General features: G+C 48.8%; 1 protein-coding gene across 1 annotated transcript; it reads left to right on the top strand.

The window, feature by feature from the left end:
• The first annotated feature begins 2,160 nt into the window (after window positions 1–2,160).
• LOC113963508 (G-protein coupled receptor 183-like) lies at window positions 2,161–17,783 on the top strand. The gene is made up of 2 exons (XM_027674672.1): window positions 2,161–2,198; window positions 16,692–17,783. Exon 2 carries the CDS (start codon window positions 16,725–16,727, stop codon window positions 17,781–17,783), a length of 1,059 nt encoding a protein of 352 aa, XP_027530473.1. The 5' UTR covers window positions 2,161–2,198; window positions 16,692–16,724.
• The last annotated feature ends 473 nt before the right edge of the window (window positions 17,784–18,256 follow it).

The following is an 18,256-nucleotide window of genomic DNA, read 5'->3' as shown; positions in this document are numbered from 1 at the left end:
TGTCTGGTAACCAGGAACCTGGTGACCTTTTTACAAGGGCATGTAATGATAGGACAATAATTTTAAACTGAAAGAGGGCAGGTTTAGATTAAATATTAGGAAGAAATTCTTCACTGTGAGGGTGGTGAGACACTGGGACAGATTGCCAAGAGAAATTGTGGATGCCCCATCCCTGGAAGTGTTCAAGGCCAGGTTTGATGGGGCTTTGAGCAACCTGGTGTAGCAGAAGGTGCCCCTGCCTATGGCAGGAGGGTTGAAACGAGATGACGTTTAAGATTCCTTTCATCCCAAACCATTCTCCAATTCTATGACTACCTGGTCCTGCAGGTGCAGTAAATTTTCCCTAGTGAAAATGAGACTTATCTATAAAACAAAACAAGTTGGGGCCTTTGAGGTGTTATAAAAGAAGCAGTGCCTGTTTTACAAGCTGCAAAGGGGAAGAATTTGCCTTTCCCAAAGCTGCCCACCAGCATTATGGTATCTGCATACAGTGGCAGCATTGAGGCAAAACAGTTCTGTCAAACATTTGCAGCACAAGGAAAAAAACATTTTTCTATGGGAAATTCGATGGGAAGAGCTCCTGAGGGCTCCCCCCTCACAGCCCTGCAGGAGGTCAGCTTTCATGAGGAAAGGTGTTATAGTAGCCACACCACACTGACTGGGTTTTGCTCTTTGGCACCGTACACCCATCACCTTTCACCAGCCCAAAATCTCTCAGTCCTCCTTGCCTTGTGGCATTTCCCAGTCTAATGCAGGGCTTTAGGTCCAGGTCCTCCCCAAAAAGCAGTGTCACAAGAGCAGTGGCTTGGCATAGGGTGCGAATGTAGAAAGTGAGAGTAAGTTTGCTTGATGTCAGTGGTGATTGCTACCAGCATTTCCTCCAGCTAAATATGGGGGTAGCCACTAAAAACAAATCCTGAAACCGCTGAAATTGGGGGGGGGGGGGGTTGTCTGGTTTCTAATGGGAGCAATAGCTGCCAGCATCGGTTCTGAAGAATTTCACATTAAGTAAAGATGTGCGACAGTCCGAGGTCTGAGAACTTCAGTTAGCCCAGAGTTTTTTCTCAGTTTTGCTTTGAGGTAAGCCAGCATTTCAAAGTGAAACCTGGCTAAAACCATGATGGTTACTTACTTTTAAGTGTTAACCTACCCAGGAACGCTTGAGGCATGTAAATGAGAGCCCTCCATGTCCAAAGAGGCTGAGGTCTGAACTTCAGGCAGGAGTGAAAACATCCAAGAAAGGAGATTGGGGAAGCTCTGGGGGAATCATAGGTATGTCCCTCAGGCAAGTTTAACACCTCATTTCCTTAAACGTCTTTAATTCATACACAGTAAGAAACAAAGGTTTTAAGCCAAAGATTTTGGTGCATCAGCTCCTATAAAGCCTGACCATGGCCGAGACCTGATTTCTGCCCACATACTTGCTGTCAGGTGAAGGTAAGGAAATGTGAAGATGTGTTTGATGGAGGTGCCAGTGTGGGAGACACTTGACACTGAAGTTTTCAGAAAAAATCAGCTTCCAAGGGCTGTGGTAGGGAAGGTTTTGCATAGGACACTGTATGCTTCAAAAGCTGCCTGAAGTTCCAGAAACTAAAAACAAAACAAACCAAAACAAAAAACCCCCACCCCACCCCAAAAAAACCCCCAATTTTTTTCCCCATATAAATGCTTTTAAATTCTCTAAATTAATAAGTAGAGTTAGATCTTATTAAAATATTTAATTCTTAGACTAATGACTAGTAGAAGTACAGCAAAGCGATTCAAAGCCCTTGCTCTGAAAGCACAAATCTTTGATTTCTCCCTCTCTCCTTTACGTTAATCAGCCATTTTAACTCCAACCCCTTCAACGAATCTTTCCCGGAGAGTTTGCAAAGGCAGGACATAGGTGCCTGCCCCTTAAAACAGTGAAACCGCATGTTCGTAAGGGAGGGATGGCCCTTTCCCCCCGTCCCGGCAGGGTCCGGTGTCCCCGCCGCCGGTGCCTCGGGGCCGGTCCCTCGTTGTGACGGTGACCTCTAGCGGCACCGGGGAGCCGCCTCTCCCCTCCGGGCTGCTCCTCTTCCAGACATCGACGCCCAAATCGACCCCCGACATCCATTCTCCTCAGCCGGTTAGGAAACGAGGATTTAAGCAAGACGGACTCCGGGTCTTGACTTTCTCCATCTCGGTGCACAGACACCCATTCCCTGTAATTTGTGGTGGGTGTTTAGTGTCTCTGTTTTCCCCTGTCTTTCCTATGAAAACATCTGACTCTGGCAATTATGCAGCACTTAATCACAATCCCAAACAACATGTCTCATGTGCATGTGAAGTAAGCCTGCTTCCCCACAGCAGTGGGCAGCAGCAGATTTCACCTTTAGTTACCCTAGAAATAGCATCTGAGGGTAAAAATCTCTTTTTGCTAACTTTCTCTTTTCCTAATTTCTTGCTGTAAATCAACATTTCTTTGGCATCCCCGACTATGGAGAGGATGTGAGTTGGAGCTCAGCACACCTGTTCCCCTCCATGTGTTCTCCCTGCTCTGGATAGGCCCGGAAAGAGAAGGGAGTCATGCCCTTCTCCTGCACTTCTACTCACTTCCTTCCTGCACCCCGCTGGCCCTCTCATACAAGACCAGACCCCTAGGCAAAACCAAGTCCCTCAGGCAAAATGGGTTGATGTACTCAGCCTCATCAGCCCATCTCCTATCTGGGCATCCTGGGGTGAGAAGACAGTCCCATGTGCTCCAGCCCCATGTACCCCTGTCCCATCAACATCTTCCCCACAGAGCAAAGAGGCTTCCCACCACCCAGGCCAACTCTCCATCACCTCAGCAGCCCCTCTGGTCCCAGGACTAACAGCTGCCCTGTGGAGAAATACCTGAGCTGTCCTTTGCCACGCTTGATCTGCCCCAAGCAGGGCTGCGCCAACTTGTCTCAAACCCACAAGTGTGGGATGACGTTTTTTCTCTGCTTACAAAAGTCATTTTTCTTCCCTTAAATGTTTTCTCTTTCAGCAACTCCCCATCCTTCCTTGCCTATGCAGGGCAAGCTCTGTCGTGGGCCTCCTACAAGGCCTTTGCAGCAACAATCATGCGAAGATGTGAGCAACCACTTCCTCTTTCCACCAGCTCTGTGAATCTGCACCAGGACCTTTTTCAGCTTTGAGCCACTCTCCTTGGCTCAAGCCTAGAGAAATTCCCACCATCAGAAACTCAAAAGTCACCTAACAATTCTCCCCTGCTGCACCGTGCACACGCAGGAGTGACACCAAAGTGACTTTCCCCATATAGTCTCTGGAGCATCTTATAATGGGAGCAGCATCACTGTGGCTTTGGTAGGTTGTGGTTCGTTCCTGTGCCTCCTGAAAGCCCTAGAGGTGTTAACACATCACTCTGCTTTGCCAGGGCTCAACCCCGGCATCACCCTGCTCAGGGCTGAGTGCCAAGGCCTTGCAGACCCCCCGCAACCTCAGGAGGGGAGAGAAAGTTCAGCATCACCTGAAAAAGGGGGATTTGCACCCTGGCAAGCTTCCTTCCTCCAGTAGGGCTGTGGCATTGTCCCACGCCACCCAGTGAACAACTGATCTCACCCAGCAGCATAGAGGCATGTTAGGAACGGTTTCCTTGGAGGAAACAATCCTTAAGTAAACTTTTAGATTGGTCTAAGGATATGGTTTGCCACCTCTTGAGCTGGCAGAACAGGAGACGTTCATTTAACCTGCCTTGCAGACTTGGTGTTCAGTTGCCCTGCAAAGTGCATGATCCCTCTGCTCAGGGTTATTTCTTTCACAGAAGCCCATGCATGAATTTGCATCTAGTTAGCATTTGCTCAGTGGACCTTACTCAAAGGCCCCAGTGTGGTACCTTTCTTTTACCTCAGGCTGGTTTCTGATAAAAATCTGGGTCATCCAAGTAGTAAGTACCTTTTCCCTGTCAAGCTCAGTACATTTTACAAGACCTTTGTCTTTCACAAGAACCCATGTGAGGTTGCACAAGCCCTTGGACCCAGCCAGCATGGGGAATCCACCCACGGATATGCTTCACCTCAAAGAATAAAATGAAGATGTTCACATCTCAAGAAGAAAATGTGCTTCTAAGCATAAAACAACCTTCCCCCACATCCTCACCCCAGTCTGCAATTACAAACATTACAAACATTAATCCCATCATCAATAAACATCACACCAGAAAAAGCATCTGTGGTTTTTAAGTCACAGATCAACCATGGAAAACATATATTTGGAACAACTGTCCACAAAATAAAAACCATTCAGGCAGTGAAACTGAGAATCATTTGGGTGCAGGAGCTTGACCCAGCAGCATGAAGACAGTGGACGAACACCCACTTGTGTTGGTGGGTCCAGCTTCAGATCTGCTGGGTCATCCGTGTGCACAGAGCCTGCAAGTGAAGCACAGCTTTGAGCGGACACATGTGGCAAGGACCTGAGTGGTGGGAAGCAGCAAGAGCTCCATCACTACAGCCTTTGGGTGGCATGGCTGTGACCAGACCTTTTGTTTCCTATTACAAGAAAGAGCTGAAGGCAGACTTTTTCACCTCGAGGCATTCAGTACGCCAGCCAGAGCCAGGCTATTAATTTGTGAACCAAGTGTGGGTGGGGAGACTGTGCGTATCCTTATCTACACCTTCTGAGGAGTATCAAAGTCAAGCTAGTGAAACTACACTGTCTCCATTTCTAGTAAATACTAATTTTACCCCTCCTAGGAGCTGGTATTTAAATCAAATTAGAATGATGACTCTATTGTCCCAGAATACTTGAATGCATTAAAAAAAACAAACCAAAACCCAATCCACTAATAAGACCACAGCAAACAGGTGCCTTTGCTGTGTTTGTTCCTGTATTTGTTCATGTGAATTGTGTGTTTAGTAAATGATGATCAAGGTCAACTGAAGTAATCAGATGACTACAATGCTGGAGAAACGGGAAATTACTGGTCTCCCTCAAATTTCCCCCAGCCCTTGAACAAAAAACCCCTTTGTTTCTTGCCCTTTTAGAAATCTTCTTCTTTATTCCCATTTTTCATCAGCCAAGTTATGACTCGTTCTGACATTGACCATTTGCAACCACAGTGGTCACATTCCCTCCTAAACAGGGACATTCACATGATTATAGGGAACCGGTACACATTTAGGAAGAGAGCTAAATTCCTGCTCTCTTGAGGGTAGTCAGTGGTAGATGATGCGATACCCCCATGTGCCATATGTGATGGTACTAAAGAACCAGCAGCATGCAGTAATAGCTGTGTAAGGAAGGAGACCTGTTCCTGCATTTGAAAACAATTTCAAAGTAGCAGGGGTTTAGACATCCTCGAGCTCAGACTTTGATTGAGGGTGTGAAGAATGAAATGCTTCTCTCTGACTGCACATCTCAAGATTACACGTTTTTGCAGCTCCAAAATGCCTGGGTTGCTGCACAAAATTAATGCTGGTGAAGAACCAAACAAGGATTTCTGACTCCAGGACGCTAAACCATATAACTGCAATTAGTAAAGGAAGTAATCTAGAAAACCTCATTCCCTGTCTCCGATCCTTGTCTGTGAGATGCAAATCATTCCTCTGAGTCTCATGGCAGAGGTAAAATCTGTGCAAATGCTACGGTGGCAAACAGTGGGGATGCTCAGCAGCTGGTGGAAGGGAATTATCCCTGCCTCTGTGAGTCACTCTGTTGGAAGTGCTGGGGCTTCCCACATGTGCCAAACCTTCCCAGTAGGATGAGACTTAAAGCCATGAGGTGTTAAAAGCCAACTTTTTCTCCCCTGTGCTGAAGCCAGGCAAGGACATCTTTTGGCCTGGTTGAGCTGTGGCTCATGGCTTTGTGGGGTAGCTGAATGTGATGCTGAGCACACTCTACTTTTATGAGTAAGGAGGGGTTTTGTTTTTTCTCAAAGGGATCTACCCTTACACTAAGTTCTAATTCTGCTTTTTTCAAAAAAAGTTTTATTTTGAGGCCAATTTTCTCTATCTACCATGTACGTAGGAAACTCCCCTGAAGATGCAATAGCCTGTAACATTGTTTTTCCAGTTTTTATGGAGTGCTCAGAAGTCTCTCCACTTGCAATTTATTCTGACAGACCAAACTTTTCATGATCACAAACGATTTAAAGCATTAAGCATCTACGGTAGAACCCAGAGACTCAAGTGTTTTCAATAAGCATTAGCAGCTAAAATGCTGCAGTCTCCATGAATATGTTAAAAGTGAGTGAAACCCCAGGAAGCAAAATTTCCTCTATGAAGAAATAATTTGGAAAATATATTCCAATGCAAGTAAGGGAGCAGACCAACCTCAACTTGGTCTCAGGAGTGAAGCAGAGAAGCAAAAGCATGTAATAAACACATTAAAACAATATTTAGCCAACAAACCTCTAAAACTACAGACATTTAGGGTGGAAAGGATCTGTCTGGTTTTACAAGTAAGCCCTAAAAGTTAAAATTTGATGACTGCAAGTAAATTCTTCCATATAATCCAGACCTTTAAATCATCACCAAAATTCAATCTAATCAAATATTTTGGGTTTAAGCCAATCTGGTTTAAGCAGTACATTTTCTTATGTAGATGCAAAGAGCTGCAACACAGTGAAGAGAAAATGAGCAGAAGTTGTGGAAGGCTCAGAGAAGTCTATATCCATTGCAAGTGGACTTCAGGGGAAAAGATCTGCCAGGGAAGGGAACTGCAGACAAACATGGATCCAGGGCCTACGCAGTTCCTGCACAGGGGTTTGGTACCATTTTGCTGGGGAAGGGTGCCCAGACGCTCACCAGAATTGTACCATGCAACTGAATAGTGCAAGAACATCTCCCTTCCCTGCTCCCAAAGACTTCCCAACTTTTCAAGGGTATTTTTATCTAACAACCAACTTTTCTTGCAGCATTCAACAAAATCTTTCTTGCATGAACATGGTCCTTCATGGGGACACTGCACAGCAATATGGAGGATTCATCCTGAGATGTTGCTGTCTACTTATTATTTAGCCCCAGAAGCATGTGGTCTCCATTCATAGTTTCCTAAGTTCTGGTAAAATCCTCTGGTACGTGGAGATACATTTAGGTGCATATAGACATGCATGTGCATTTGTGTCTTAAGCTCTCAATTCTGTTTTTAAGTGGCAAATTCAATACGCATGGATGTCAGGCATCCATCCTATGGGGTGCCCCACTGGACCTCAGGGAGAGTCCCCATGTGCTGCAAGCAGAGACTGTCTGGGCTGTCTGCAGGGTGGGAGCAGAACAAAGGCTGTGCTGACAGCACTCACTGTGCCCAACATGGCCCCAACGCTTTCTGTTCTGCAAAGTCTTTCAGGTCTGTATGGCTTTGGCCAGACAGGCATGGTTTGGATTGGGGCTGTTTTTGCCAAAAGAGTGTTTTGGAATGAGTGTTGATTGAAAATTCCACCTAAAAATGGCTTAATGATTTCTGAAAGTAGAATTCAAGAAAGACATTGCCATTCATATGTGAACAAACAGTGCTGTGGTTTGGCAGATTGGTGCTTGCTTCCCAAGGAAGCTAACCATTACAGAGGGATGTGCTTGCAAGGATGTGGCCATGGGCTTTTTACTCACTTTATGAAATTCCTGCATTCTCTGGCCAAGCTGCAGGTACTCCCAAAATATCAGTTTAGTAGAAATGTTACTGTTTGCCCCCAATTCCTTGAAGGTCTCATCCATGTGCTGCTGCACAATGCTTGCAGCAGGGCTGGTGGGGTCCCTAGGAGGACTCGGCACTGGCCAAACCCTCACAGGGAGCGAGATGCTGGCAGCTCCAGGAGGGCAGCCTGCAATCAGTCAAACATATATCCTGGCAGCAACTGGTCTGCACCCACACCTCTGCTCTCCCTTGCTGTCTAGGGAGCAGCTGTGAAGCAACCAGCCTGTGGTGCTCCTCATCTCCTCAGAGAGACGGCGAGTGTCACAGCAGGGCACAGAGGTCTGTGCTGTGGCTGTGCTGGGGGCAGGCACCACCAAGCCTTATGGCTCTCTGATTTGCCATCTCTTCCTTCTCCTTCCTGCTCTCCTAAGCAGGATAAAAAGAAGAGGAGAGCAACACCAAAAAGCCACATAAAAGTTGCATTCCTGGTCCTAAAAATTAAGATCTGCCTGCATTAGGACAGTCTGTACCGACTCAGCTCACGTCTCATGCACACACACACCACGTGCAGGGGTGTGTGACAGCCTTTCGCTGGGTGATTGCTGACGGCTTTCTCCCCAGGACTGTGCCGTGCTCGGAGCCACGTGGGTCACGTTCTGTGGGTGAATCATTGTTGTGGTGCAAACGGATTTGTCTCTTTGCTCTGCCCACACTGAGTCTAGGCAGCAATAACCACAAAAGCTAGAGTTCACCCTGACCAACACTGGCAAGGGAGGCTTTTGTTAAGGAAGGTTTTTGTTCCACAGTGAGCTGGTCCTATCCTCTCCCAAAAGCCATCGGATTCTGCAGGATTAGGGTTTGAGGAGATGGAAAAGCACAGAGGTGCTGAGTGCATGGGGCTGGTGCTGCAGCCATTTACAGCCACGCTTTGAGCAAGCAAGAACAAGCTGCTCTGAGAAAAAATCAGATGCTAAAGTCTCCAGCTATTCACTGTGACTTTTCTGAGGTTTCCTTTCCCACAATAAAGCAAAGAGCATCCTACTTGCTTGCATGCAAGTATTGGGTAGATAAATCAGCAGAGGTTGCTGAAGCACAGAGGTGCTTGAAAACTATCTGCATAGCCAGGCCCAGAGGGTGATGATCAGCAGCACGGATTCTAGTTGGAGGCCACAGAATCACAGAATATGCCGGGTTGGAAGGGACGCACAAGATCATCCAGTCCAACTCTTAGACCTGCACAGGACCATCCCCAAGAGTCACAACATGTACTTGAGAGTATCATCCAAATGCTTCTTGAACTCTGTCAGGCTTGGTACTGTGACCACTTCCCTGCGGAGCCTGTTCCAGTGCCCAGCTACCCTCTGGGTCAAAACCCTTTTTCTAATATCCAACCTAAACTTCCTCTGACACAACTTCAGACCATTCCCTCGGGTCCTGTCACTGGTCACCACAGAGAAGAGATCAGTGCCTGCCCCTCCTCTTCCCCTCACAAGGAACTTGTAGATTGCAATGAGGTCTCCCCTCACTCTCTCCTTCTTCAGGCTGAACAGACCAAGTAACCTCAGACACTCCTCATACAGCTTCCTGTCATGGCCCTTCACCTTCTTTGCTGCCCTCCTTTGGACGCTCTCTAACCTTGATACCTTTCTTATATTGTGGCACCCAAAACTGCACACAATATTCAAGGTGAGGCCACACCAGGGCAGAGCAGAGCAGGACAATCCCCTCCTTTGACCGGCTGGTGATGCTTTGACTGATGCCCTCCCAGACACGGTTGGCCCTCCTGGCTGCCAGGGCACTGCTGACTCATATTCAACATATCAACCAGGACTCCCAGGTCCCTTTCCGTGGCACTGCTTTCCAACATCTCATTCCCTAGTCTGTACAAACATCCAGGGTTGCCCCATCCCAGGTGCAGAATCCTGCACTTGCCCTTGTTGAACTTCATATGGTTGGTGATTGCCCAGTCCTCCAATTTGTCGAAGTCTTTCTGCAGGGCCTTCCTGCCTTCAAGGGAGTCTACAGCTCCTCCCAGGTTTGTGTCATCTGCAAAATTGCTGATTATACCTTCCAGTCCTGCATCCAAGTCATTCATGAAGATGTTGAAGAGTCCAGGGCCTAAGATGGAGCCCTGTGGAACCCCACTAGTGACAGGTTGTCAATCGGGTCAGGCCAGTAACTAGTTGTGTACCTCAGGGGTCAGTACTGGGTCCAATCCTGTTCAACATCTTCATTAATGATCTGGACCATGGAGCAGAGGGCACCCCCAGCGTGTTTGCTGATGACACCAAACTGGGAGGAGTGCTGGAGGGTTGTGCTGCCTTCCAGAGGGACCTTGGCAGGCTGGAGAAATGGGCTGATAGGAATCTCATCAAGTTCAGCGAGGGGAAGTTCAAAATCCTGCACATAGAGAAGAACAACTCCAGGCACCAGTACAGGCTGGGGGCCAACCAGCTGGGAAGCAGCTCTGCAGAAAAGGACCTGGGGGTCCTGGTGGACACCAAGTTGAACATGAGCCACCAATGTGCCCTTGTAGCAAAGAAGGCCAATGGTTTCCTGGGGTGCATTAGTCAAAGTACTGCCATCAGGCTGGGGGAGATGATCTTTACTCCCTGCTCAGCCCTGGTGAGGGGCCACATCTGAATTCCTGCATTCAGTTCTGGGCTCCTCTGTACACAGAGACACAGACATACTGAATAGAGTCCAGCAAAGAAACCTGAAGATGATGAAGGGACAGGAGCATGTCTCGAGAAGAAAGACTGAGAGAGCTGGGATTCTTCAGCCTGGAGAAGGCTCAGGGGCAGCTCATCAATGTATATAAATACCTGAAGGGAAGGGGTAAAGAGGACAGAGCCAGGTTCTGTTTAGTGGTGTTCAGTGTCAGGATCAGAGGCAACAAGCACAACCTGAAACACGGGAAGGTCTCTCTGGACATCGGGAAACACATTTTCACTGTGAAGGTGACCAAGCACTGGCAGAGGTTGCCCAGAGAGGTTGTGCAGTCTCCATCCTTAAAGATACCTACCAGCTGTCTCGACAAAGTCCTGGACAACCAGCTCTGGGTATCCTTGCTTTAGCAGTGTGGTCAGACCAGCTGACCCCCAGACATGCCTTCAGACCTTCCATTCTGTGATCCTCTGAGGCATTGGTGCACTGAACTGAGCACCCCACAGAAATGCTCATGAGAATGCTAATTTTTCCACATGCCATAGGATTTACCTCGTATGTGTTAAACATGGCCAAAATCTGGCCACAACATGGCCTAAACACTGAATGCAAAGAATAAATGGAAATTGAGAAAAAAAATACAATTCACAAAATATGAAGATGTCTTTCCAAGAGAAACTGTTATAAAGGATCATGGAGATCCAGACTGAATTAAGAAGCGTTTTTGGCACTTTCTCTATCACAAACTCTCATTTCTGCATTTTATGTTCATCTTCTGTGCCAGTTGCCCTTGTTCATGTCCTAGCTGCACATTACAGACGTGTGTGTGCTTGTATAGCATATGTGGCCATGTCATAAGAGAAAACCAGATAAAAATAGGACCTCAGTTCTACAAACTTGCCTTATGATTGTGTGTTTTTAACAAGCATTTAAACATTGTTTTTAACCACGGAAATCAGATACCAAGAAAACTTTCATCTTATTCCCACAAAATCAAAATAGAGCTTCTAAGTCACAGTGCAGCGTGGGAGCAAGCACCTTTCGTGCTCACTGGAGGAAGTTATTTAAGATTGTGAATTTCATTGGTATTTCTCCTACCAAGGTGCCCCAACCCTCATGACTAAGAGTTGCCCCTGTTAGCACACCTACCCTGTCCCTGCAGCCAGGCTCAGGGAAACCATAGGCACCTGGAAATCATGGTGGTTGCATGGCCCCCATATGAGGCTTTTTGCTCACATTTTGGGACTGAAGTCAAGGGGATGTAGAAGGAAGCAGCTGCCTGCTGCTGTGTTGAGTTCTACTGCTCAGGATGTTGGAGTGACCTGTTCTGCTCCTCTGACTGTGTCGTGACTTGATGCTGCAACATCATTTCCAAAGCTGTGCTACACGTGCAGAATAAAGTCTGACATGTCATGCAGAAGCTGATTTCAGCTGCTTTGTTATTCAGCATTTCCCACTTAGATTTAGGGCCAGATTAGGTTTCAAACATATCGAAACTACAGTAATTGTTTTCTTGAGATTTTTATCACAAATTGGTAGGAATCTTCAGATTTTTGCTTTCTCTACAATTCCCACCATCTTGAGCTAAAGCTTCTCAAACATCGTCCTCCCCTCATAGCTGCTGTTATTGAATAGACAGGTGGATGTTACAATCAGAGCTTCTCCCAATTTCTGTTCTACTACCATGTGACTAATGGTGACTTGAGATACAGGGGCTGAGCTGTGGAAAATCCCTGCTTCTTGCATTGAAACTGAAAGCACCTGGATCTGAGATTTTTGTGTCTACCAAAGCTTCCTGAAAATGTTTTGCACTAGAAGAGAGAAAAGGTAACCAAAATCAATGAGGAAAGCAAAGAGGGAGAGGTGATGATACAATGGAAAGAGGAGGCACAAACTTCCTGCCGTCTCTCTGTGAAGGGGCTGTTGCCTCATTTGTTATGCTGCCTTGCCCTCAGAAAGTCCAGCTCCAATCATCTCTGAACTTTGGGAAACCCCACCAGATGTAAACAACTGCCTCAGCACCCCCAAGTGTGGCTTTGAACCCCAAAGATGGTTCAGGAGGAAGCCCAGTGATAGATCTCCCAGCACGTGTGAGGGCATATGCCTGCCTGGCATGGTTCTTACAGCTCTTTGTGAGCCTTCCTTGCCTGCCACAGCCATCACCACAGCTGGGCTCACAGCTGATGGCCTGAAGGACTTGCCCCCAGAGGAGGAGCTGTGGCCTGGCTTTTCTGCTGGGCTGGGAAGCAACATCCATTATGAGGTCTCCAGGAGGGAAAGGAGACTGCAGGGAGCCTTCATAGGACTGCAGAGAGCAACATCTCCTGTGAGGATGATGTGAGAGGAGCCCCAGTAACTCGGAGGTGCACATCTGTCCTGAAATACCCAACATCTGGCTCTGAGAAGTAGCATGGGGTGGCTGCCTGCCTGTCTGGAGTCACGTCACGGTTAATGACCATGATGCATGTGCCAGAAAAGAGAATCTCCATGCTGAGTGTTAGCACAGGACTCCCACAGGAGGTGTCCCCCATGCCTTGGCTGGGTCCCTGGCAGCAGGGACACCCTGGGACAGGAGGTCCCACTTGGCCCTGGGATGAGTACCCAGGCTGTTGTATTCTGCATAGTCCCTACCAGGCCCGAGGAAAACTGTCTTTGTGCAAATATAGACACAACAGAAGAAAACCTGGTCCCAGTTTTGAAGTTGAACCTCACTACTCAAATCTCATACCACATTCCATCCAACCACTGGGTTCAGTGAAGGTCAATATCTCCTAAATGAGATGGCTGCACACTGGGCTGGACAGGACTTCTCTGCACTGTCTTGTGGGATCCCTTTTCAGCTCACCCAGTGTTGCAGAGGCAGGAACTGGGTCCCGCCAGCTGGGAAGTGGATCCCCTCAGTCCCTCTCCCCCATCCAAAGGAGCTGTTGCCTGTGGTGCAGCACAGTGCAGTTCAGCATTGCTGGGCTTGGTGGGGCCATGCAAATGGGTGGAGCTGGGCTGCACTCCTGCAGCATAGCACCTGCTACACACAGGGCAGGAGCATGTTTTGCACAAAAGAAGAACCCACTTCCTTTCTTCTGCATTGCAAAAAGAAAAATAAAATCAGGCAGAGAGCACTGTTTTCCCTCCTTCTTATTCCCAAGTCCCTAGATGAGGTTGTCACCTGGACCTTTGGGCTCCTCAATCTGTTTTGAGGCTGGTGTTGCCATTTGGGCCATCTCCCTTCTCTGCACAGAGGCTGAGACCCTTTAGATCTCCCTTTATTCAGGCCCCCTTTTGACACAGCAATGCCGTCCCACTCCCATTGGCTCCCACAAGAAGCCCCCCATGTGCAGGCAGGTGCCAGGTACTGGTGCCGCTGGGTTATCAGCATGTGATTCCCCTTCTGGGATCTGCAGCTCTCTTTTTAGTGCCTGTGTGCCCTCAGAGCCCAAGGGACCAGAGGGATCGTATATGGGGGATGTTTGCTCGGAAAAGTCCCGAGCATGAATTTGCATCACAACCCACCCCATCCATCATTGCTGAGCCCTGGTGATGGTGACCGGCTGGAGGCATTGCAGGCACCTGGCTGGAAGCCAACGGCGTTTTGCTCAGCTTCATCCCGGATTTGTTTCCTTGACGGTGTTAATATGTGGAGATGAAACTCTCATATAAGAGAGTGTAAGGAAGGCAGACAGAAGCCCCATCAGTGGCATAGTGACCCCTGAATTTGTGTGACCAGTATTTATTTCAGCTGCTGCTGTTTGTCATGCAGTGCTTTAGGTAGATGAGAGAATAGCCCTGAATCCACTCAGCGGTGTGGGCTCAGGATATCTGTAGAGATAACACTTGAGAAAACACTTGAGAAAACACTTGAGAAAACATATCATGATGGTGTTTTTTCACCATCATGATGAAACAGCTCAACAATATATGAGCCCTACACAAGCCTGATTAGCTTAAGTCTTGACAGATGTGCCTGTAGAAAATCCCCATCTTACTAAGGAATATTTTGAATAATTTACCCAGCAGTTATTCTATTACTAGCAGACCTTTCCCTCTGTATGATATAACCCCCCAAGCAACACAAGTATCTCCATTGACAGATGCTAGTTAGCAAATTTTCACTATTACTCTTGCTAGGTACCTTCAACTTGTAGTAAATCCATGGCAATATCATACACTGTGTAATTTCTATACAAATGACTCATGGTACATTGGTACACAGATTAGTACTGTGTTTGATATCACTGTTTTAAAACATTAGAAATAATATGCAATTAAATAATTAGTTGGGCTTTACTAGCTCAGAGGGAAATATAAGTTTAGCTTAACTGTAATCTTAACCTTGACATTTCTTGGCTTCAGTATTTTTCAGTAGCATCCTGAATGCCCCATGATGGGAATTTCCTGGTGTATTAGGAGTTTTTGGGAGGGGAAAAAAAGGAAACAAGCAAGATCATCACCACCACCACTAAAAACCCAACAGCCTAAAACCACTAAAAAAAGCATAAAAAATCCTTTTGGGATTTGAGAACCCCAGTGTTCTCCAGTAAAATAGCCACTGTGGGGAAGACCGTCCCGCCGGTCACAGTGTAGGCTGCACTTCTGCAAACATTTTAGGAAGTGCTGGGAAGGAAAGTACTCTCTGCACACTGTAAGATACACACACAGGGCTGTGGGGTAAATCACAGCCCTCCACTGCTCTGCACCCTGTGGGGGCAGAGCCGGCCCCGAGAACTCCAGCTGAGACAAGGGGCTTTGCCCAGCATTCAGCACACAATATGTTATCTTAGTAACAACAATTTTTTCCCACTAAGGGCAAATTGTCTCGTTCCACTCAGCCTCTCCCCTAAGGAGCTGTGCCTGGTGGTCTCTCTATGTGTGTACGAAAGGCAAAGCTGGGCTTCACCACAGCCTGGGGAGCCAAGTACAGCGTGTCTTGCTCTGGCCACGGGCACAATAAGCTCCGTAGGAGGTCTGCCGCAACTTTGTTGGAAAGGTGCCATGGTCCGATCACGCTGCCGTGGCCATATATATGTGCCGCAGGGGTGAGCCATCTGAACTGCACGTGAACCAGAGCTGAGGCTGTTTTCATTGTTCAGTTGCATTTTGCATCCTTGTATAACTTTTCAGAGTAAAACCCGAAGTCGGCTCAGATGTCGGGAGCGATTGCCGCGCAGGTACAGTCATTTATCTTCTCCAGCGCAGCCACTACTGAAAATATCCCCCGCGGCAGCAGCATGCCTCTCACACACCGAAAGAAAAAAAACCCCACCCAGAAAGAACACACAGTTTTACTAACCCTAAGAGAACAAAAGAAAAAAAAAACCAAAAACCCCAAAACTCACGGTGCTTTTGTAATGTGAGCGAATCCCGGGAGGAGCTAACACGGCCGGGGAGCCCGAGTGCAGGGCGAGGGCAAGAGGCTCCGCGCCCGCCGCCCCTCAAAAGTCGGGAGGGAGGAGGAGGAGGAGGAAGAGGAGGAGGAGGCGGTGGCACCGCTGCTCCCAGGTTGGAGCCCCCGATTTCTCTTTCGTGCGTGTGCGTGTGAGCATCTCAGCCCCTCGGGGGTCGCCGCCGCCGCTGCGGGCGGGAGACAGCGTCATCCGTCCGTCTGTCCGTCCCGTCCCGCCCGGTGCAGCGGCTGCTACAGAGCGGAGCCCGGCGGTGGCAGCGTGCGGTGAGAGGCGGGCGGGGGGCGCGTCCCGGGAGCTGCTGCAGCCCCGCGGCGGAGGGAGCCCCGCTGTCCTCGGGGTGCCCAAAGCGGGGCGAGCGGCGGGAGGGCGTGCGGGGCGCGGGGGATCGGTGCCGCGGTGTTCCCAGCTCCCTGAGCTAACGGGCACGGCGCGCGGGATTTTTGGGAAAGGCTGGGTTTTTTTGGATAAAGCTTGGGTTTTTATCGGGGAAGGTTAGTTTTTTTTCCTCTATTTGAATTTCTTCAGTTTTGTTCCTGCTTTGGTCCCACTGGAGAGTTGTGAAGGTGCTCCTCAGCACCTTTGCTGGCTGTTCCCCTCAGGCCCCCTGGTCCCCTGGCCCCCTGGCCCCTCCACTTTTTCAGTGAAGCTCCCCATTCCCCTCACAGTAACGAGCAAATGACATGACTGGCACCAGATGAGTTTGGGACCTTCCTTGTGTGACAGACAGTTCCCCTTCCCAGTATCCCCAGTCCTTTCTTGTATGGACTGGACTTAAAAAAACAAAACAAAACAAAAAAAACCCCAAAAATACAAAAATAAGAGGAGCTGGTGATAAGAAGATGAGAATGAGTCACAGCCCCTGTTGAGATGCTCACATCAAAATCACAAGAGAAGCATTTTTCCAAATGACTCGAGCTGTGTGCTGCCAGGGGGATGGCAGGAGAAGAGGACAGACCTTTTGATTTGTGATGGGGGCCAGCTCTAAGGGTGCCACTCCTGTTATCAATAAGCTACAAGTTTCATGTCTGTTCTTATTCCAAGGGAGAGGGCAAGAGCCTGTGAGGCACCACAGAAATGGCTGTTGTGGAGGCCATGTTCCCGCCCACCAACCTCACCTTTGGCAACCAAAGCAGCTGCAATGTGCACAACCACCACTTCTCTACCAAAGTCACCTTCTCCCTCTTCTACACCACCCTGCTGGTGTTTGGCGCCTGTGGGAATGTCCTGGCTCTCTGTATCACTTTCCAGAGCAGGAAGAAGAAACTCAACTCCACCAACCTTTACCTGGTGAACCTGGCCCTCTCCGATGCCCTCTTCACCCTGGCACTGCCAGGCAGGATTGCCTATTACATCCTGGAGTCTGATTGGCCCTTTGGGGACTGGTTCTGTCGGGCCACAGCTTTCATTTTCTACATGAACACCTATGTGAGCATCTACTTCATGACCTGTGTGAGTGTGGACCGCTACATTGCCGTGGTGCGCACCAGGCACCCCGGCAGGATTCGGAAGATGAGCCGTGCCAGGGGCATCTGTGTCCTCATCTGGTCCTTGGTGTTCCTGCAGACGGCGCCGCTGCTTCTGAGGCCCATGACACGGAGGATGGGGGACAAGTTGACGTGCATGGAGTACTTCAACTTCGAGGAGATTCCCAAGCTGCCCTACCTGCTCCTGGTGGCCTGCGTGCTTGGCTTCTTCCTGCCTGTTGGCATCATCTTGGTGTGCTATGTGAGGATCAACCTAAAGCTCTGCCAGACAGCCAAGGAGAACCCACTGACAGTGAAGAATGGGCACCACCACCGGGCCTTCACTGTCATCCTCGTGGTGCTGTTGGCTGTCCTGCTCTGCTTCAGTCCCTACCACCTCAACATTGTCCAGTTCATGGTCAGGAAGATCCTCTACCAGCCATCCTGCCATGAGCAGCAAGCCTTCAAGATGTCACTGCAAGTCACTGTGGCGTTCATGAACTTTAATTGCTGCATCGACCCCATCATCTACTTCTTCGCCTTCCGAGGCTACAAGCGGAGGCTGCTCCGCATCTTCAGGAACAGCGGCTCGCTGGCTACCTCCTCTACTGCCAAGACCCCCTCTGAGAGCAACAGCAACAGCCAGCCCCCAGGCTCCACCTCTGTCTAGCAGCACAACCCACTCCCTTTTGCTCTGGCCTATGGACCATCCCTGACAGCAGGAACCAGAGTTGAGCTGCAGGACCAGCACCTTCAACAAGCTTCCTTGCTCCCATGTCTAGAGCCAGGGGCTCCCACAAAGCCAATCTGTCTGGGACACAGCTCTGCCTGGCTCTGCACAGGCCTGTGCTCAGCACTGCTACACTTGCACCTGCCATCCTGGAGCAAAGAGAGACAAATTTTCATCCCAGCCCCACAGAAGGCAACTAATGCAGCTGCTCTGGCTGGCAAACCCAGCTGGATGTTTCCCAGCACTGCGCTGCACCCCTTTCCCATGCCTGTCCCACATCCCCTGTGGGGCTAGGGGCTGCAGGTAGCCACCATGGCTGTCCCTCTGCCTCCTTCCCCTGCACTGCACCTGGATCACTGGAGCAGCATCCCTGCAAGCCTCAGGGCAGCCTACATGGAGCAGTCAGACTCCGG

The sequence above is a fragment of the Neopelma chrysocephalum genome, unplaced genomic scaffold, assembly GCF_003984885.1.
Source record: "Neopelma chrysocephalum unplaced genomic scaffold, ASM398488v2 Primary Assembly neopelma1_25, whole genome shotgun sequence".
Classification (NCBI taxonomy): Eukaryota; Metazoa; Chordata; class Aves; order Passeriformes; family Pipridae; genus Neopelma; species Neopelma chrysocephalum.
The sequence above is the reverse complement of the archived record's forward strand: the minus strand, read 5'-3'. Positions and strand labels throughout refer to the sequence as shown.

What these genes read in the sequence shown, in the direction of transcription:
- LOC113963508 (XM_027674672.1), top strand. Translation starts at nt 16,725, where the DNA reads ATGGCTGTTGTGGAGGCCATGTTCCCGCCCACCAACCTCACCTTTGGC.